Source organism: Centroberyx gerrardi, chromosome 2, assembly GCF_048128805.1.
Source record: "Centroberyx gerrardi isolate f3 chromosome 2, fCenGer3.hap1.cur.20231027, whole genome shotgun sequence".
Lineage (NCBI taxonomy): Eukaryota > Metazoa > Chordata > Actinopteri > Beryciformes > Berycidae > Centroberyx > Centroberyx gerrardi.
The window spans coordinates 23,790,072-23,813,128 of record NC_135998.1 but is presented as its reverse complement, the minus strand read 5'-3'; the positions used below and the strand labels follow the sequence as shown (position 1 = coordinate 23,813,128).

The following is a 23,057-nucleotide window of genomic DNA, read 5'->3' as shown; positions in this document are numbered from 1 at the left end:
ATGTGTTCACTGTCATATGCAGGCGGTGGACAAGGCTGAAGCTCTCCTCTGAGGACCACGGGCTGGAGATGATTGATACAGTGGGGGTGATTAGTAAGCAGACAGTGCAGTAAATGCCAACTATGGATGAAATGTGAGCTGTGGCTGCAGTAATGGAGGAGGTGGCTGTCTGCTAATATGTTTACAAGAACAAAGGCAGGGCTGGGATAACAAGCCTAAGGCTAGCAGCACCAACAGGAGGAGAATGGATCTTTTCTGCTCCGCCCTGCACTTGTGGATTTCCGCTGGGTGAGGCTTCTGGCATTTATGGCCCTGAGGAATAGCCTGCTGTTCGTCAGCAGTGACCGCATTGGCTGCAAGTGTAAAATAACCCTGATTGTTTATTATTTATAAATGTTCTTTTCATCATCCACAATGCAGTCATAAAATAATCTTCTTTGCCACAATGTCCAGTAAAAGCATATTTCTCATTGAAGGAAACCTAATCTGTACATGATAACTCCTCTAGCTGAAGACTCCATCATGTAAGGACTGCAGTTGCCACAGCAACGCTAACCCTAAGAGTAGGCAAATGTTCAAGCTCACACATTACAGCCTGGTAATCATATGAATGTGCCCCCTGTCTGTCTATTGATGGGGACCAGTGTCAGTATGTGATGCATAGCCTCAGTCATGTACTGGCAGTGACTGAGCACTGTCCTCTCATCTCACTTTGCTTTTTATTTATTATTTTTTTAATCTGGAGAGGGCAAAGTGATCATGGCTCACAGGGCCTGTTGGTGTGTGTGTGTGTGTGTGTGTGTGTGTGTGTGCCTGTTTAGTGATGGAAGAGGGATCGATAGGAGGCTTTGATTTGCTGTGCTGAGGACCTGCCACTCACAACTGGACCGGGGGCAGGGTATTTCATACATGTACTCATATGCTTCCATCTACAGTAGAGCAGCAGCAAACTGTGTGTGGGCACATGCCACTTATTGAATGTCCACCTCCTGTATGACAGATGACAGAAGGTTGACAGGCCTTTCCGTAGTCCCTTCATTAAATCACTTCTCCCCAGCTGTTCCTCCATCCATCCCTCCTATTATCCCTCCCTCTGATCCATCGTTACTTCCCTTTCATCAGAGCCAGATGAAGGATGGTGAGTAGTAAACACACGCAGCAAAATAACATATAGGTGTAAAACACCATCTGTCTTTACTATTGGCTTTAAGAGAATACAGCAGCCCACAGGAATCTGTTAAGTGCTTGTGTGTGAAGTAGATTTTAGTATTATCTGTGGGTGTCTAGGACAGATAATATACTCTGGATGAAAACAACAAAACTGCTGGGAGGGTGAGGGGCTAGAGACACATAGTGAAATGGGAGCTAGAAGAGGAATAACGAGGGAAAGTAAAAAAAGGAATGATAGAGAGTGAGATACTAAACAACAGAAACAAAAGACATCTAGATAATAAATGCCCAACTGATCAACATACACACAAGAATACATCCACAGACATGTCATGCAGACTCAAAGGCTAAAGAATAGAAATGGATTTTGAGATGATTTTTTAAAAATGTCAGTGGTGAGGGCAGATCTGATGCAGTATGGGGAGGCTGTTCTAGGTAGAATATCAGATAAAGAGATAACAGCCAAGTCTGACTTCTACTCATACATCAAATATGGGGATCAGGTGAAGGCTGATGGGGGTTTTCTTATCACAGGATTTGGCTCGACACCTGTTATGACACCCTTTTTAAAGGTAAAGTGCCAGCTGTCAGAAGGGCCAGACACCTGTCAAGCCTTGAGAATACATGTAGAACGTGCCATCAGGTGAGTTAAGATGTATTGCATTTTTAAGAACACCCTTCCTCTGACGTTGCCTCTTTCAAGTGATATTCTCACTGTTTGCTGTGCATTGAGCAATCTGCATCCTATAGGCTTAATAAGTAGACATTAAAAGCATTTTAGCCTGCTCATGTGTGTCAGATAGTAGCCCATGTCTCTGTCTCTGTTTCACAAGTCCATGTGAAACATTACTCAATTAAGGGCTTCCTGGCAATGATGCATCCAGTTGGTTTTCCAACTAATGGCTTACTACAGTCAATAACACATGAATTAATGCAAGATACAACATGAATACATTTTTTCATGCCTTAGTTAAGCATTGTTCACCATTAATTGATGCATTAACTCATGTTAGTTAATACAACGTTATTATAAAATGTTACCTTGGGTTCTTTGTATTCATCCACACAGTCGACTTGCATGCCATCTTCACATGCTATATCAATATGCTACGCTAACGTCAATTAGCCAACACATGCCTCGTTCTTCTGGAGACTTTTTCACATAATAAGTGCACGGTTGCTTCAGTGTCTTACGCACGCAGTGTTGTTCTTTTCTATCCTCGTCGCCATTTTGTAATATACTGGGATTTCTACCAAAATAACCAGACAGAAGAGTGTGACGCGGTTAGGTAGCTTACTCGCACAACTATATAGAAACAAACAAAAAAGTTGGAGTTCATTCATTGCAGCTAAGAAATGCCTTTTTGCTACTTCCTCTGTTGCTTCTTCCAGTTGTAACAGGAACAGTTTTACTGTATACGTAAAGCACCTTAAATTGTCTAACTAGCCTGGCATTACATAGAAGGATTAGCACCTACGTACCTTTGTCTGCTAATAATAATGTTGCCTAACGTTAGCAGTGGGCTATGCTACAGATCTTATGTATGCTTACCACTTTATTTGCAGTTTGAGTTAGCATAGGATGAACACACCATCCAACACTGGATCTCCAGTACACACATTCATTACTATAAGTGACATTACTGACGATTATATTAGGACATAGTCATACTTGAAAGAGATAGTAAAGGTTAGGTTGACTTAGTCGGAACTAGGGCCCAGGCTAGGAAAATGAAAGTGCTACTCTATTTAAAGTTAAAGAAAGTTAATTTATTGACTCAGAACTTTTCCAGAGATATTGCAAAGTAGCTGCGATACATCCAGTTGTGTCTGACATTTCAGAAGCAATTTTATCCCTCTCCATACAAAATATTGGGTGTGTGCACATTTGCACATTGTTGTGTATGAGCTACTTGGGTGTCACAGTAGGGGAAGATATTATCCAAGCCTGCCACAGTGCACAAATGTCCCTGAGTCCTCACCTCTCTTCTCTTACTCTGATAAAGATGATATGAGACTATAGCCAAGACCTTGTCTGCACTCCGAATACAAGCCAATTCCACATTTTCTTGCAAGCTCTCAACTGGAAGCCCAGCTGGATCAATACCTTTACCTGATGGAGAGGAGACGCCAAGCAACAACTCAATGTCCTCAATTGGGTTCCATAGGGAGAACTGCACAACTTTATTTATGACTTTTCTTTTGCACTTACTTCTCCACTTGACCTCTCTTGTTCAGTGTTCAGCTTGTTAGTCATCCCCTTAGCTTTTAGTCGGAGTGCTTTTTAACGGAGAGCAGAAGGGGGGGGGGGGGATATAATGTGAACGCAGTGTGTGATATGAATTCCACTGCATGTCTAACAAACTGACTGTTACAATATTGTTATTCTCTATTTGCTGGTCAGAGTCATTCATACTACACCACCCTCTGCACACTGGTAACTAAGACTTCATTACCCTCATACAGTCATGTCATACAAGCATGACAAAGAGCTAGAAAACTGAGTGTTATTCATCACTATACCTAAATTATTGAAATACGTCTCCAATTAGGGATGCACCGATCAGTTTTTCTGGTGAGTGATCACACTGTGATCGGCCAGTCACCGATCTGATCACTGATTGAAATGATTCATTTTACCCAGACTTTCTACTAACTGCAAATCATGTAAAAGTGTACAACAAGCATAAATAGTAAAATTCCAATATAGCACTGGGTTTAACAGATTGTTGTTATGGCTGCATGATACAGCTGGCCTCCATGTGTAAATAAATCATAGGTTTATCCAAGCATAGTAATTACATGTTAGGGTGTGCTTGATTACTGAGGTGCTTACTCACTGGTAGCAGATGAAAAGTTTGTCATTGTGCCAGCATAGGCTCTGCCTTCTGTCTAATATATTAAAACTGGTTCTAATATACAGGTCTGGAAAAAGCACTTAAACATCCTACTCAAGCAGAACTATTGTTACCTTGCTGAAATTTTACTTAAGTAGAAGTTAAATTATCAGTGTAAAAATCTACTAAAAGTAAAAAAGGAGTTACTTTAGGTAAGAGAAAGTTGTTCATTTTGATCTTTCCCATGCAATTGTAAACACAGATTTCAAACTAGATTCTTTTAATTGGAAAATTTGGAAATGACAAAATAAAGTGCACAAAGTAAACCCAGATTACTCTTGTCTTCTTTGCTTACTGGCGAAGCGTGAATGGTTTTGCAATTGGCCAATTTACACTGGTTCATTTTCTCATGTTTATTGCGAGCTGGCAATATTTTTACTCTGTAATGGATGTAATTTAAAATGTAGTCAAGTACAATACTTAAGCAAAAATGTACTTAAGTAAAAGTAAAATTACTGACTTAAAAAAATAACCAAAAAAGTACAAATACACAACAAAGCTGCTCAATTACAGTAACGTGAGTAATAATTAGTTACTTCCACCCTTGCTAATATATGATCGTAGGCTGTGAAATTGAAAACACATAGCTGTCAATACTGTCAATAGCAGATGGAGAAGTGCCTACACTACTAACATTCTGTTGACTGCAACTAATTAGCTCAGACTTTTTGCGGCTTACGTTCGACCGCTTTCCTGATCCAGATTTTTTTTTTTTTTTAAACCGATAGGGCAGTTGAAACGGTGATTGGCTGATCACTGATGACCTATTACGAATATTTATCAGACGATTCTGATCAGTGGCCGACTGATCTTTGGCTGATTGATCGGTGCATCCTTACCGTGTAGCATTAGCTGCTGTGCCAAGGTAAATGTGGGGATGTGGAAAGTCAAGATTACATGTCCACTAATCAGTCAACATATGAAATAAAACAAGATTTGATGCATTAAGTGATTAATCATGGGCATGTTGTAGCAGTTAGCATAGCTTTAGCTCATGTGATGAAGTCAACTTCCTAACAACATTGATGAATGCACATTCCTGTCTGTGTCACAGATATCAAAGTGTAGAAAAAATAAATCAGACGACTTGCAGCTCCTTCCTGCCTCAAGAATCAAAATGAACCTGACTAAGGCTACTGCAGCAAAAACATGCTTATTTTTGTCAAATTGTTCCCCAAGAGTAGCTGAATTATTTTCATTTTTTTGTCACAGATATCAAACATGAGCTATGTTGTAAAGTCATGTGGTTTGAAGTTTGAGAATAGTCTAGTCGTGGACTAATTCCTGCAGCCGATCACCCGTAGTCAGAGGTGAAATAAACAAATCTGATCATACCAGACTTTAAAGCTACAATTTGCTATATTTTATATATATTATACATTATCAATCTGTGTGGGCCTGTGTTCATGCCTAAATTCCCCCCATCTGCAACATCAGAAAGCAGTGAGAATCAAAAGAACATTGAAGTTAAACATATGGCAGACAAGACTCGTTCAAAAACAAGTGAACCTCGGCATTGTTTTTTTTTATTGCAGTTGTGTTCACTGTCTGCTTCTTCAGCGCCTGCAGTGAGTTTACAGTGACTGTTTCAAGGTAGACAGTTCATCAAGATGAGTGACGGAAGGGGGACTAGCAATACACTTTCTGCCTCAAGGCGAAAAGTTGCACATTGTAGCTTTAACAACTAATACAGAAGAGACAAACAAAAAAATGTATCAAGTGCTATACCGACACCTTGATTAAGAAAGCCAATCTAAAGGAAAGCTACGTCTGACACTTACGAAGCTGAGGGCCAGCCTTAGGGTCACCTGCCTTTTTGTCTCAGCTAAATCAAACTGCAATCATAGCATAAGTGTCAGCTGAGGGGAAAGTCCAAATGCTTTAATGTCATTATCTGTTGTGCAAACAGTAAAATGCAGGTAGACAGGCCTATGTTCCATTGATTGATGTCCGTCTGGGTATTTACTTAATTCAATTATTTGTGGCCTTAAATACTACATAATTACATAGTAAGGACCACATTTTTTCCATGCCATAAAGGAAGTGTTACAAGCAAAGACAGAGAATTAACAGTCAGCCAGAGTTAAAGAATGAATTCTTGAGAAAAGAAAGGGAAAGATGGAGGAAGACGATTGAGGAAGGGAAGATAAAAGCTTTCATTCAAATCAGTGATTTGAATTCGAAACTCTCTGAGGGTCCAAGTACTACAGGTATGTGTAGAGAGAGAAATTATATAGGTCCAAAATCGCTAAACTTATTATTTAGGAGAAAGGCAAAAAGGAAAAAAAGGCCCATAACACCCAGAAACCTCCAGATAGTCCATTAGATGAAGGTATGCAGGGGCCAAGTTGCAGTAGTCAGTCTCTTGCAGGGGAAAGAAAAAAAAAAACAAGAAAAAGACGCTCAAGGGAGATGAAAGCTTTGAAAGATAAACTTGATAAGATAATAAATGAGAACAACAAACTGAGAAAGTAGATATGGTGCAGAGAGCACAGTAACAATAAAAACACAAGAATTGCTGAAAACTGAGGACATTCTACAGGGAAGCAAACTCAAAAACCCCTCAGTAAAGAAAGCTTGGCTCTTCCAAAATCTCCTCCTCCTCAAAGAGTTCCCTGAAAGCAAAAGAAATTCACCTCATAATTCTACCCAAAAGTCAAATAACCTATCTTTGTCAGGATCCTAGAAGTATCACCTAATATACAATATTAAGCAGTTTGGGATAACAAAACACTGAGAAGACTAATGACTAATGATAAAAAATCAACATACTTTCAAACAATCCCCCAGATGGTTCAGGAATTCTTCATTAAAACTGCATGACTGACGACAGACAAATAGGACACAATCACAAGGAAGAAGATAAAGCATCAGAGAATGATCCTCACAGACACAATGATCAATCTCCACAGGCAGCTAATCAAAAAGAACCCGAGTGTAAAACGTAGCTACTCATCATTCTGTGTTTTATGCCCCTTCTTTGTCACAGCGCCAAAACCATCTGATCTAAAGACATGTCAGCATCAGTACCATGAAAATGCAAACCCGATGCTTGAGGTCCTAAGAGCATCAGGAATTGTTAAGTCTAGCAAACTGGAGAATAGTTTTGAACTAACGTGCTGCTCTCCAGCAAGAGAGGCATGTCCTCTACGTTCCTGAAACCGACGTCTTCACGCAATTCTCACCTCACAGCAAGAGTTGACCCATGTTGAGTGGCAGCAATGGGACAGAGTTGAGGACCAAACAGCAGGTGGTGCTCACTACAGTACAAAACTTGTGAAGCACAGTGGCACACTGGCAGAGCTCAGGCAAACTGCGGAAGGAAAGAACAGCACATATAGAATATTGGTCGAATATAGGTCGACACACCCCCTATCCCCACTTTGGTACGTGGTCGATTGGCACGCAGGTGTAGGTGGTTTGTCTTCGTCCTTGCTCTTAGTGAGCAGGTGTCCATCGAGAAGCAGCTCTGGGGACAGCGTGGTGCCTGTAAGAGCACTAATGTTCGTCAGACAGAGGATCACCTCGTCGGAAGGAGCTATGGACACCTGAAAAACGCGAGGTCTGCAACTACGCCATGGATAGAGGTGTACGAGGGAGAGGAGGCCTTGGAGGATAGTGGGAAGGTAGGGACGCGTTCCACCTTCCTCCAGTTAAGTACCTCTCCCGTTCATCTGTACCTACACCTTGTATTGTGTTTATCAGACATTTGCCTAGAGGCGCTGTCATATTCAATGCACATTCTACTGACTATGATGGCATTTTACCAAGTCTTGGGCTTCAGCCTTTTTATCCTGTATTAGCACAGACAGCGCCAGTGGGTGTTGGACTGGGTCTTATTACTCCTTTGGTTATTTGGGTTGCTGTGGATTTATAGTGTGCTTTGTAGCCTTATTTGTTTTGAGTTTATTTGGTAGCAGTCTCACATTTTAGTTTATTTGCACAGTTTACACATTTATCTGAACTCCTAGTGTGTAGTGGGTTTATTTTAGGTTATTCCTCCCATCCAAACCTACCTATGTTGTGTCAATACCATTTTAAAATATCTACGTAATTAGACTGGAGCTAATGTAGGGGATTGAACCCCACTGAACTAAATGGCTGACTGAGAAGGGTGTGCCTGTCCTGACTACACTCCTTTTTTATTTGAAGCTGCTGGGTGCCCACTGCTTGAGCTCAAGCTGTCTCAGTCCCTGTCTGCACCTGCCATGCGGGACGCCGGGCCGGTGGATGAAAAGGACATTAAAGCTGAGGGGACTGGACTAAAACCTCTTTCCTTTGTTTTAATAGAGTATTTTACCATTTGTCATTTTAACCCTTTCAACCCTAGACTATTTTTTTGCCCACGGTGCAGCCGAGGGCATCACGAGGCAAATTCAGGTCAGGCAGTCAGTCACTCAGTCAGTCAGGTAACGCTTCGTGAGATGTTGCTTCGTGAGATGGCCTCTAGAGGGCATCTTTGGCTAAAAGATGGCCTCTCGTGTTGCGCTAGCAGAGCATTGCTCCCGCACTGAGCCCCACTCTTCCGTTAATTTACATACATCCAGGTCTTCCGTTGCCCTATAAACGCAACCCACATGCCGTGGGTCTGTTAGGTAACGTTATTACCTGCGGTATCTAAATTACATTAATGGAATTATTTAACTGATAACCGTGCTTGTCGTAATGCTTCAGTGCAGTGAATTGAATTGAACATACGTGCCGTGGGTCTGTACAGGATCTGTGCTTGTTAATTTTCGCCTAAAATGACATACCCAAACTCATACAGTAATAATTCCACAACTGTAAGGTGTCTATGATGGATAACACCTGGGAGGATGTAGATCAAGTGTATTTTTTTATGTAACCATCACCAGGCCAGAGTGAAAGCAGATTAACCACAGCAGAAATTGAAAATTTTACCTCCGCCTAAACAAAACTCTGATGAATAACATTCATGAATAGTGAATAACATTATTATAACAATGAGCCAGTAGACATTGATGCTACTGAATCTGTTCTACAAGTTCTGAACTGCAACTCCTCCAAATCTGATGATATAGAAGTGAAGCTCAAAAATTCTACAGCCATTTTAGTAAGAGTAGTACTTGGCGGCCTCTCCATTTTAGCTATTTGGAGAGCTAAAGTACCCATATTGTGCCAAATGGCTTTTTTGTCTCATAACATGGAATCTGACTGTAAAATACTATTGATTTCAATTACAGTGGGATAATTACACGCTATGAAGCCTTTCCAGATTATATATAGCCATGAATCATTAGATTCTACCGTTGTGCACTAAATAAATACAAGAAACAACCAAAAAAAAAGGGGGGGGGGGGGGGGGGGGGGACCACTGCAATTTGCGCTAGGCCAATTTGTTATTGTGCCAAATCTAGTAGCAGTTCCTTTTAGAAATGAGGCACAGGGGGACCTGAGACTTCCTACAGTGCACAGGTGTCTTCACCCTGCAGATGCACCTCTTACAGTATCTCCTGGATTGGGTACCATCCTCCCCATAGTGCACAGGCAATGGTTGGCGGTGGTGGTGGGTTTGTTGTTGTTCTTTGACGGCTAGTTCAGTGAGTGTTGGTCGTAGAGTGATAGGACTGTTGGAATCTGTGGAGTCTCAGCTTTCATCACGTTTGTGTGGGTAGTGTGAAATGGAAAATATCCATTCTCCAATACTAGTGCCGAGCACACACACATGCACAATGCACACTTTTGGCTACATGCTTATTTAGTTGCTTGGTGTTGGAATTGTGTTCGCCACTGTGTTTAGGTAACAATGGTTTCGATTGGCTAATAGTTGAGCCTCTTCCAGTTCATGCGTTTAAATGTCTGTGATGTGTTTTTTTACAAGCGAGGGAAAAAGAGGTTAAAGTATTGTTGTTTGCACTAGTTCTGTCACGGATCTGTGAGGACTCAAATGCAGACACAGGTGGAGGCAGGAATACAGTACAAAAAGGGTTTAATCGGCAGGCAGTCTCGGAATCCAAACAGGAGGTAAAAACCAGAAAAGACAAAAACTTAGGCAAAGGTACCGAAACGACAGGCAGAGAAACAAGGTCAAAAACTGGCAGGATCAAACCGGGATAGCAAATTAACAGGCAGGCAGAAAAACAGCTGGAACAGACTAGGGAAACCACTGGACGACCTGGCAGAGAACAAAGGGGAATGGACTAGTATAAATGCTAAGGGGGTAATGAGGGAATGAGATGCAGCTGGGCAGGGCGGAGACAGGTGCCAGGTGATGCAGGAGGCGGGAAGGTGAGTAGGCAGACAACAACCGGAGCATGAACTTGAACTGGACTGGGATCTGAAAGACAAACATAAAACACAGAACAGACAAGAAGGAACAGGGAGTGGAAAACAACAAACACTCTTTGGGTTTCCAAAGAAAGCTCCAGATGCCATTGGATGAAGTGAGAAAAGGACTGCTGACATCCTTGTTCTGAGAGGAAGTGACATTGTGGATGGAAAGATCTTCCATGAGAAAGTTGGGAGTAACCTTTGCTCCATCCACCTCTACCACATCACTGAAGGGGACATTAAGACATACGATGCACTCCTTACTCAACCACTCAAACCAGTACCAGCGACGAGGGAAATTCATCAGGTTATTCCTCATGGAAACAGTATCCACTGCAGACCACTGTCATGTTTCTGCAGTGAGCCACAGATATGCGTTCCAGCCTGACAACATTTCTTCAGACTGAAAACACACAACAGATCGATGCCAGGGGACAGACTGAGAAGAGTGATGGAGCAAAGAAAAGAAGCCCTTTGGCAATGTTGATGGGAGAAGTGAGGCACGAACCCCAGAACGGTCCTGAAGGGACTACAGCAGATATAGCCTATATGCTGGCAACATTAATTATGGAGACTGGCTTGCAGTCATATATGACCAGTGGTTAGCCAAGGCCATCACTGCGGATACTGATCTTCAAGCATGTGCAAGTGGAGTTTCCCCCCCCTCATGGGCCCAACATGCGCTTCCATCCAAAGCAAGGTGGAAAAGATGTTTGCTTCATACCAGTTGAACATATTCTGGTCAAACTGATGGAGCCATCTTCTCCAGGCCTTTTATAGCCAGTTTTTATAGCCAGGAATTGATACAATTTGGTTTGGGTTTGCTTGCACCTAATGAGTCCCATGATGTTCATGCTTGAAAATTGTATTGCACTGTAAGGTATTCTGTATTCTGCGGATCACTCTTTAGCTCGTTTTTTTTTTGTCCAGGATCAATTGGGCATGAAAAGAATGTATTTGTTGTATTAAATTGTTATATGAAGTTTGTAACCTTGTTGTAATTAGGCCATTGTCAGATTTCATTCACCACCTTCAAGTCTCTGTCACCTCCATCAGATGGAATTTTTACTGATTTTAAATAAATATTTCAAATATGGTATTTGATCTATTAAAGAATGTATGTGTCTTAACTTCACAACATGCTCTCTGATATCCAATGTGATTCTTCTGCTAAAGATAAAGTTTAAATAAAGTTTAAGATTTAAAGTTAAAGATTTAAAGTTTTATATAAAGTTTAAGTTAAGAGTTTAAAAAGGAATATGTGGGCTTGTATAATAGATGATTAAAAGTCAACATTCAACATTTAATTGCACATATGTGTAGGTGTGTGGCAGAAATAAAGATTTTCAAGCTCTAAATCTGTGTTGTGTCTGATGGTGTTGACACAAACCAAGAAACGACATAAAAGACATGGTAAAACCAGGAGGTTGCACCAAAACACGCTTGATAACCGAGAACTTGTTCTAAAAACATATCTGATTAGATTTCTTAAAATGTTTGGATTTTATTTTGTTCCAAATTAAGACTTGTTTTGTCCCAGTTCTCAAGAATCAGTGTTATACATTGAAACTTTATTGCTACTACTTTGAGCTACTGTAAATGGTTCAGTATTTATTTCAAGCACATGCATACTTTTGGTGTCATTTGCCTAAAATGCACTATATGCTTTAGATGTTTTTACAGCACATATACATGAGCTGAAAAAAAATTCTGTGCATCACTACACACGCACACTCAAGACGGCACTACAAAACTTTCTCCAAGGTTGGCAGGTTTGATATAATGGCCCCACCTTTAGAAACGTTCATATTTATTTCATAGACATGCTATTTCTCTTGGCTTATCAAATAACCGATATTCAGCCTGAAGCTATATACGTGTGTATGTGTCTCTATGGAACATAAAAATAATTGATTTAATAAGAAATAGACGACCAGTTGCTACCACAGTGTAGGTCAGAACCAGGTAGCTGTATTGTAGAAATTACTAAGAAATGGGAAGGTGCTAATTGCAGCGAACCATGCAATGACATTTAGTAGAGGACAAATTCATTAGGGTGGTAATGCAATTTCATTACCCTGAATGTGATTGGCTGAGGCTTTGGGTTGTAAAGGTCCATTCGAGGCATAATGAGCTCAGTGATCTGAAGGTTATGGGACTTCGTCACAGCCAGAGAATGATTAGGATCTTAACTCTAACTCTGAGCATTCAACATTCACACACAGCAGCACTGCTGAGCAGAAGGGGGGAAAAAAAAAGAACTGGTGTATTTTCAAGGTCAGAACTATTTTCAAGCTCAACCCTCAGTGCACCCACACGTTCACACACACACACACGCGCACACACACACACACACACACACACACACACACACACACACACAGACTGCCAATGCTCAGCCAATCATCTGAAAATACATTTGGTGGTGACATCATACATAACTAGTGGAGGCTATAAGCTCATTGAGACATATTGCATTTGCCATAAAAATGTCTTCAGACACCAATGCTATTAGGCCAGATATGCCAGGATAAAGAGTATTGCCGCTGCTTTTAAACACAGCCTCTGGAAGGCATGTGTCAAGCAGGTTTCCATTGATATTCTGAGATTGTCCAAGCCTAGAATAATGACTAGAACCAAGCCACAACAGTCTACCAGTCATGCTTGTGGTGGGACAGAAAAGACGGAAACCATGAGAGACCCCAGATCATCACAGAAGAGTTCAGAGGGGGAGAAGCAGAGAAATACTTAGAGCTGTCCACTGAAATGACACTGAAAAGATGAGATGCAGAGATTTTTATTAAGCCAAACCAAGAACTAAGATGAAAGTGTGAAAACATAACTGTGAAAGTTAAGTACTGTAATCAAGTGAAAATGGTAAAGGTAAGGTCCACGATAAGTGTGATAGGATAGCTATGTGGGAGATGAAATCTCAGGTACAATCATCAGCACGGAGCAGACGTTTGGTCCCTGGGTATAACTGGAGTTAATCTTCTGGAAAAGCTGGATGTCTCCTGGCTTTCTCATACACCCACCTAAAGCCAGCGTGGGCACTCTGAGAGGTGATACTCAAGTCTAACTCACTAAGACTTGTAGACTTTTGTGTATGTGTGTGTGTGTGTGTGTGTGTGTGTGCGTGTGTGCACATGTACGCATATGCGTGTTGTGTTTCCATCATGTTTCCATCTCTGTGTGTTTATTTGTTGTTAACCTGCATGCTGTTCTAGTGGGTGGGGGAAATCTTCATGAGTCAGTCATCACTAGTTTTTTTTGTATAAAAATGGTCAAGTTTAAAGATATTGAATATCCAAAATCCAAAAGGTTCAAAATATCAGTGACTTAAGTCTAAAAATAGTGGTATTGGTATCAGCCTTCAAAAACCCATATTGGTCGAACCCTACTGACAACAGTTCTTGATAATAATTAAATACAAACTAAAAGTGCAGTGAGTAGAATCTATAGCCAAGGTGTTTTGCTGGATATTAAACACTATTGTAACGTTCATGTCATACTAAGTTATGTGAAGCAGACACACAACTTAAAAACAATTAGTGCAGGACAGGTTCACAATGATTATTTAGCTGTATTTATTTTAACGTACTGTATGCAAATCTCTGCTTGAACTTAAAATGCTTTCAACTCTTTCCTGCAGGTGATACAAGTAGCAGTTTGCACCAGAAGCAGGCAGAAAGGTCACCAGTAGTCATCTTTCCCCACTGTGCAGGAACAATCGAGGCTGAGGTGCCAAAGAGTCATGAACCTCCACCACAAAACAAGGTCTGGGTTTGGCCTTCTCTGTAAACCATGACAGATCATTAGTCCGCCTGCCCGCACATCTGGTGGCATACACTGATCCCAAATGCCCTAAACCTGTTACCTGGGGGCAACTCAGTAATACCTGTGTAGTGGAGTGTATCTTACATGAAAGGTTGATCTTAATGTCAGCTTTTGTCAACAAGCTCCTTCGCACCACACACATGACCAAAAGACAGTTCTCCATGGCCACTTGAAAAATATAGTAGGCTACTTGCACAGTGCTATAGCTACAAGAGAAGTATTGTCTTGACTAAATACTAAATTCAGTTAAAGCTCTAATCCCTAACCACCTTTTTGGTGATAGCAAAGGCCTGCAGTTGAAATAAGAACAGACTGCATGAAAAGTACCAGGGAAATGCCAAAGACAGCTTTCAAGGAATTATGTCAGTTATATATGTTAGTCAGCAATTTTTCTCTCAGTACCAGTGTAAATGATCATATGGGTCAATAAACTGTCTTCACTTTTGCTTGCAAGCATTAAAACGTGATCACCTGCCCTGCTGAATAATAAAAAGTCTAACATAAGCTTTTGATCTTTCAAGTGATATCAGTGGCAATTTGGGCTATTGCATAGGTCCTACCTGACACCTTGACCCAGCCTTGATGATGATTGAGAGACATGTGAAAGAAAGGACTTCACAAGACTAATATATCCCCTGCTTTACTGCTGTGAGGTAGTAACAAACCATCACCGGGCATTGAAAATCATCTTGACAGCATTCAAACCAGCCTATGGTCTATGGTACAAATTTTCAATTGCATAGAGTAAGCCAATTTCCCACAATTAAGCTATGCATGTCTTCAAAGCTTGAACTTGTCACGTGCATCTGTCACACATGCACTTATTACTCACTTTAAAATTAGACAAGTACATTTGCATGGTTGCATTTGCACTACCGACTACAAAAATTATAACTGCAGTCTGTTAGACACTGTTAACAAAAACAGCAATCAAATGAATATTGTAGATGGCCGGTGTTGGATTACTTCAAATGTGTTAGATTATGAGATTATAGATAATAACATAACGTTTCATATCTTTACATAATTGGTTCATACTACTGCAGATGGTGCAATGAACACTAGTGAAATTACATTCAAAATTGAAAAAATGCTTGCTGAACTGCACATATATGAATTATGGAGGTAAATATCCCAGATTACAAGAAAGTAATCACATCACATTACTGAAATTGAGTAATCCAGTGGATCATGTCACCGTTGCAATTCTAGCAGGCAGGTAGTGACACATTGCCTGATTTCTCAGTAGGCTATGTGAAAATGTGTACAGTATTTTCAGTGCACACCTCTCTCATCAATATGCCTACTGTCCGATGCACCGACCCTAACTGCCCAGTCAGCGGTATGGGGTGACAGATTCCCAGCAGCCTTCGAAAGTCATTGACCTCACTGCTGCTGCTGCTGTCACCCTGCAGGTATTCATAAAGGCTAGAATATTGTCATGATTGCATGGTTGGTCTCATTTACAAACTGCAGTGATGCCACTACACATCGCATTCATATTCATAACGCCATAATTCTATACAATTTCTACATGCAAGCATTCTAACTTTGAATATAGGTTTGAATGTACAAAAGCATCAGCAGATCAGATGATAGTGTTTGGTGTGTGTGTGTGTGTGTGTGTGTGTGTGTGTGTGTGTGGGGGGGGGGGGGGTACAAGCTTGCATGTCTGTATCATTTCATATACATTTCATATTTTATAGTCTAGATGTAAGTTTAAGGTAAAAGCAGAGGACAACACTTCACATCAAACAGATAGATCTGCTGCTTTCTTGTTATTGCTCTGTCATCATTATCCTCATTTTATTAACAGACTCAGTGGGAGCAAGCTATCAGCGTCTGGTTCTTGCAGCCTATTCTTAATTATCCTGTTCCCATCTCCGTACCCCATGGAGAATGTAATGACACACAGCAAAAACTAAGATTTAGCCATATGTCACTGGGTTTACACAGGCTGAATAATATTCATGTGGAACTGTATGGTAATTCTTTATTCACCTCAACCAATGAGGCTTTGACTGATACTGTAGGTCTTTACAGAAGCACAGTGATACTAAAAGTCAGTCAGATATAATGAAAAACATTCAACGGTAACAGAATAAAGTGCTGCTGGTGGTGGGGAGGTGGGGTCATTTAAAGAGAAGTGAAATCCCATATATTACTTTTGCAATTCTCCAAAAATGTGTATCTGATGAAGTCCAATATAGTGATTTGTGATAAGCTAATCAGTGTATTGTTCACTGGGGTAGGTATTAGTTGGCAATGCTGATATTATACAGAAATCAGCATGCCACTATTACATACTAACATATAGGAAAGTCATATTGGACCCTGTATGTCAGAGGAGTTCACTACATGAGGCTGACCCTGATAAACTCTCTGATGTGGAAGACAAAGACATATTCCTTCTCTGCATGCTCCTCAGTCAGGAAGAATTATACAGGGTAGAGACAGCTTATTGAGAGACACTGATTACTAATTGCTTATTGTAAATAATTCACATGTGGTTGTATTAATGTGATGTGTGTATTCTATATGTACTGAAACAGCACCCTCTAGTGAACATTTAGTCAAATTGCACAATACTTTTTCGTTTTGCAATATGAAGTACAATAACACAGTAATTATTTCAAATGGTGTCAGTTGTCAGTGGTCACTCATACCTACTCATTCCTACTCACCAAGTATGTTTGCCATGCTCACACATGGCATTTACACACACACTGTAAACATGTACAGACACATCCATGTGAGCACAGATGAAAGTATGGATACATACACATTTACGCACAGGCACACACACACAAACACAAACACACATTAGCACACACACACACAAACACACAAAAAACAAACAAACACAGCTGTGTCAGACAACTGCCACCAAATGGCCTAGATGTCCTGACCTGGTGGGGAGGATTATGGTGGCTCTACAGACACAACACCTGACTTAACCATGTCTGCAGTTCCTTTGTTGGGACCTCACGCCGGAAACACTTTCTGCAGACTGAGGCCTAGGGCTCAAATCTGTTTTACTGGGGTAAGCAAGTATGGCTGCCAAGTTCTGTATATAACCACCAATGTAGGATGGTAGAATTGACTGATTGGTGGTATTTTAGATGACAAAGATTAAAGCAGCTTTTAAGGTTTAATTAATAGGACATTTAAAGGCAAACTCATTTGTTACTTCTGTGGTCCTGCCAGTCCAATCAATATCTGTGAAAGCAAGAAACGAGAAAAACAAGACTCTGATCTGTGATGCTCCCAAGGTGTACAGCTGAGAGCTGATTAACAAATGAATTCATTTTTTTTTATTTGATTTGTTATTTTATTTAGCTTTTATTTGGCTAAATATCTCCTGTGGAGATGGGAGACCTGGGCTGGACAGCAGCAGTACATTTACAGAGAGAACAATGAAAACATTTCATATTAAGTCATAAACAATTTAAGTGAGAGACCGAGATGAAGGAGAGAGAAAGAAAGGGAGAGAAACAGAGACGATAAACAGCAGGACAGTCCTAACAGTCAAAACATGTACATTAATTCCCAGAAAATCACCCTGGGTGCTGTCACAGTCGTCTGAATTTGTTAATTTATCCTCATTAGAGTTGTGCAGCTTTCATTCGAGACTATGCAAGATGGCAGTAAATGTTTTATTAATACAGGCTGAATAAACATGGAGCATGGAGTAACATACAGCAATGCTGAAATTCAGTAGTATCGCCCTTTGAGCCTCACTGCCGTGCACAAACACCATACACAAGGCAAGCAATTTTTTGTGGTATCCACATCATTCAAACCAATAAAGGAAATGTCAACACCTGTGTACATGTTTTATGGGCAAAAGGGTTTGTTTGCTCCCCTGCCTCAGCTTTAGAGATCAGTAATCTATCGTCCTGTATGTTTGTATAGATTGCTCTGACCTCCTGCCTGCTTCAGAGTGCTGCTAACCAGGTCTTCCCTTTCAGGAGGCCTTAGTCCGTCTTTATTGCCTGAGAAGAGCAATTTAATCACAACAGAGATCATGATGCATAAACCAATAATGTTTTTTCAGTGAAATACTTTGGACAAATCATGGTCTTATGTCCCGTGTGCACCCAAGCACAGCATTACTTTGAAACATTTAGTCTTAAAAAGTTCTTTTTGATAATTGCCAAATCCAAAAAGAAGAAATATAATTGTGATAATCAGAAGTTATATTGTTTAACTCAGTGTGGAAAGTGCACTACTATACTATACTGATTACTATATAGCTTCATTGTGGTACAGCACAAAATATTACTATTTTAAAACTGTAGTAAAAGCTGAAAATAGACATGTAGAGGAATGCGATGAGTTACACATTACTCCATTTGATCTTTCCAAAATCTTAAAGATACAGTCATCTTAAATAAATACATAAATAAAAAGCAGAACTAAAGAGCATCTTTCATCAAAAGCAGAGTAGTCTAAGTTCATTGCTTGTGGAGGCTGGAGTAATCTGCACATGAAGTCCAACAGCGCGGCTCTTCAAAAGACAGCAACCACAGATCTCCACAGTACATTCTGGGGTTTACAGTGATGAAATGTCAGGGCAAGGTAATAGTGTGAATGTCATCTAATGAACAACTGTTCAGTAGAGCGCCTTCTGAACCCTTCGATCTGAAGCCTTCAATCAGCAGCCCGTGCACATGGCTCCATTTCCTCGTCCACTCACAGTCCATGGTGATATCGGGTTCGGTTTAATGATCTGTCAGTCATCTGGAATGGCTTCATCCATCCACTTCATGTAGGCCAGACTGCCATCCTGCACTGGGAAGCTGAGGACCTCTGGGTTCGCATAGGGGTGGACTGACCTGGGAGGGACACACACACACACACACACACACACTTAGTCAGATAAGACATAGCATTCATTCATATAGATATTCACTACAGCCCAAATCTATGCTGGCCATTACAGCCGTTACAGTTCATATGCCGTATGCCATAGTTACAATGTGAAATGATCAATACAAAAAGCAAAAGAATCCCACCTCACATAATCTATGACTTTCTCGATCCTGGAGGTCTTCGTTTTCACCAGCTGCAACAGAAATGACATTTCAACTTACTGCCTCTGCTTGTAGTTTAACACCATGGAAAGTCAGCTCACTATTTGAGAACTTTTTGATTACAAACTTGAGGGCAAAGGGCTTTCTCAGTAAGCTTACCATCAGAATTTCAGTTGCATCTTGGACTTCCCCTTTCCAATAATACCTAAAGAACCAAAGATCGCAAGACATGAGAACTGTACTGTTCACATGTACTACATTCATTAGAGGCTGAAAAGCACCGGTATGGGGTGCAAAGCCTTTAGATTTCATGTAAAAGCTTTCCTTAAACTGTTCTTTCTGACACAAAGTTCCAGTCAAACCATGCACAGCTATCTGCGACAGCCTGCGACTGATTGACAGCTGGCCAAAACCACAGGATTGTCCTCAGTGATACTGTCAAACTGTTCCCTACAGGCTTTTAAAGTGTCAGGTGCAAAGCCACCGCTGTGCTTTTAGCCTTTTGCTCTTTTTCATGGATTGGAACAGCGAGTATTTTTATGAACAGTGGTTAGGGTTAGGGTTAGGGTTATGCAGCATTTGAGAATATGGAAATAAAAGTAAAAGTGTAAGACCAAATAGACCAAGTTAGAACTGAAACCCATTCCCTACACACACACACACACACACACACACACACACACACACAGACACCACACACCACCACCACCCCAACCCCTAAACTAATCCAATGACATCCTGTATTTTTAGGCTAAACCTTTGTCTGGTTAACAGGTTTAACATTGCATTTCCTTGTCCTCTGTTCAGCCCCCCTCCATCCTCCACAGCCAGTGTGTCACACTCCTTTGTGATTATGCATTAACAGGCACGGCTAATCCATGCATATAAACATATGACCACTTTTAAGGCTAACTGCCTCTCGCTCTCTAGTGTTAGGAAAACTGATGAAAGCATTCGCATGCAGCCCATTCACCTCAGTTGTGGTTTCCTAGGTAACCAGTATGCAGTGGAGAGAAAGAAAAGAGAGAGAATACACGACACGTATGTGTGTGTGTGTGTGTGTGTGTGTGAGTGTGTGTATCTGTCTGCACAAGTGAGGTACAATACAAAACCCAATCTTAGTGGTCGTGGGTCAGTTGGGGAGCCGATGGTGTCAAGTTGGGGTCAAACATAACTTACATGGTGGAGGTCCGGGGGAGAATGTTAATACTGGCCGCCATCCTCCTCTCCATGATTGCCCTGTGAAGCGATAGGGTGGCAGGGAGTTGGGAGTGAGATGGAGGGGGGCGGGCATGAAGAGTCGGGAGGAAGAGAAATTAAACACTTACAAGCCACCAGCTGTTTATCAATTACAGCATGAAACTGAGGCCCTCATTATGTTGCTCTTCGAGGGGACTGCAGGAAAGAGTTTTATGCAACGAATTAGGAAAAGATATTACACACTGTTTTCTGTTATAGCTCAGCCAATATTATAGTTTATTAGCAGCTCCACCGTGCCCCTCCTTTAACCGGTGGCTGTGAGGGAGGCCATTTACATATCTGGCAACCTCACCGTGGCTACTTTCTCTCTTGACACATGGTAAATAGATAGAGCTCATTTACATGCAGCTAAAATGCCAACAGAGGAGTGGGGAGTGCAAACACAGCGCTCCGCTGGTTTAAGGCTTGACAAGATTGTATCTCTAATCTAGACACACACAAAAATAACTTATGACTGGCTGATTTTGAATTGTTTAACTCATTAGTGCAAAAACAAGCCATATCAAAGCCATTGAGTTTGGGTAGCGTTTGGGAATAGTTCTCAAAATTTACATCAGTAACAGATAAGTTAAGATTTGTGACATTTGTGCAGAAACAACAAAATTATGGAATAAATAAACCATGTGTTTGTAATGCTTGGTTACAATTTACCACCTCAAAACAATAATCTTATTCAAAATGATTAATACATTTCCTGTTAGCACATACAGCATGTTCTGACACAGTAGTGTGGTGCACATGGGAAGCTTGGCATGTGGTGATCACTCACTACTGTACCTGCCAATGTCCTTGGCTGCCTGTTCATTGGGGCTGTTGATGAGAAGGACAGAGTGGTGGCCCGGTACGTAGCTCCCCGTGAAGGCAGAACGGAGCTGGACCCCAATAGACCACAACCCGGGGTACATGGACACGGACAGGACCAAGAGCTGGAGAGGGTGGGATGGGGGGTACGGGTCACAGCAACGTCACCTAATACTCATCTAGTGGCATCCCCGAGTTAAGGTCTGACGAGGTGAAGTTTGTCTCTGCAGTGGCTATTTTATGTGTGGCTGAGAGAGAGTTATAATTCCAGTTTATTATCTGCTACCCTCTGAATACATTGCCACGTGTTGGATAGCGTTCAGTATTTATCCTCGTATTATTTGGCGCCGTCTGTCACAAACAAACGAGTAGGCCTAGATGCGGCGGCCAATTCATAATCTGCCCTGCTTGTGCCCAGCAGCATAGTCAGGCATGGATGCGTCGTAAATGCACAACTCGACGTTTACAGAAACAATTAATAATGCCTAAATTTATAATTCAAAATAATTTAGCCTATCCGATGCCAAAGCTCTCATCTGTTATGGTTTAATAACGACATGAAGTGGCTGTTATGAAGCTTTTCTAGAAGTTTTCAAAGGAAAGCTATCTACAAACTGTGAAGTAAATAATGACGGTAGCCTAGCCACGGTAGTGCACTACTTACCAAACATGACATCAACAACACCGACCGAAGGACAGAGTGAAACAAAGTGTCTTTATGGCATCGCTGGTACAACCACTCCATCCTACTACTGGCAACACATGTCATTCCCACAGTCCGGCTGGTGCAGATAACAACAGTGATAAGCTGTGCTGAACTTCTTCCATATGCCCGATGAGAATTACTTTCTTCCACGTTAATTAGTATTCCCCGCTGTTCATAACACGGCGAGCCGGATTCATCAGCTGTTTTGTGAGAAAAAAAACAAAGTTTACTTGTCATTGCATTTCCACAGAAAAGTGCAGAGTGTTGACAGGTGGGTCGCACGGTCAACGGCAGTGATAAATCTCTGCGCCTTCCAATTGGTTTCTTGACACTTCCTGACACACCAGCGTCCAATCAGATGGCTTGTTCACCTCTGCGGCCCTGCCTCCGGGCCTGGGTCATAATCGGCTTTCATGTCTAATAAACACAAGTGCTTTTAGCTGGGTGCCCACAAGGCATGTTTGTGAGGGGAATAACAAATAATGAATTGACTAGACCAGACCAGACCAGACCAGACCAGGCCAGAATAGAATAGAATAGAATAGAATAGAATAGAATAGAACTGTATTTTCAGGTGTGGAAATCTAGATAATCCTAATGAAAAATCACTGTAATATTCCTATAATTCCTATCATATTTCTATTACTATAGGGACTTAGTGTGTCTGTTGTAGCCTACTCAGTAGTGACTTTATAGTGACCTTATTATACTTTGTTTTGATTTAGTTTTTTAATCTCTTATTGCATCACTATATTATGTATATGATATTCCTATAGGGGCTTTTGGGTTTTGCTGTAATATTTGTATAGTGTGCTTCTAAAATGTATTATATGATTACTTTTTTTTGCAAGAGAACAGGAGAACAAATGAAGAAATCGTGCAAAGGGTTCATATTATACAGCATAGAAAAACATTTTAATCAGCAGTCTTCTCAAAGCCTCACTAATACAGGAATAAAATTCTTATAAGCTCTTTAGTTGCTTTAGTTAGTTGTAAACTTTAAAGACCTAAAGCCAACGCCCAGGCGGTAAAACCTCAAAGACACCATTTATGTAAATG

The 23,057-nt window shown here is 41.0% G+C and overlaps 1 protein-coding gene across 1 annotated transcript; it reads right to left on the bottom strand.

Annotated features, from left to right (window-relative positions):
* Positions 1 to 18,930: 18,930 nt before the first annotated feature.
* Positions 18,931 to 22,061, bottom strand: LOC139930762 (protein CutA homolog). Its single transcript, XM_071924024.1, has 6 exons — positions 21,957 to 22,061; positions 21,269 to 21,417; positions 20,411 to 20,470; positions 19,391 to 19,436; positions 19,214 to 19,263; positions 18,931 to 19,033 (listed from the first exon to the last, which is right to left on the bottom strand). Exons 1-6 carry the CDS (start codon positions 22,059 to 22,061, stop codon positions 18,931 to 18,933), a joined length of 513 nt encoding a protein of 170 aa, XP_071780125.1.
* Positions 22,062 to 23,057: the final 996 nt, after the last annotated feature.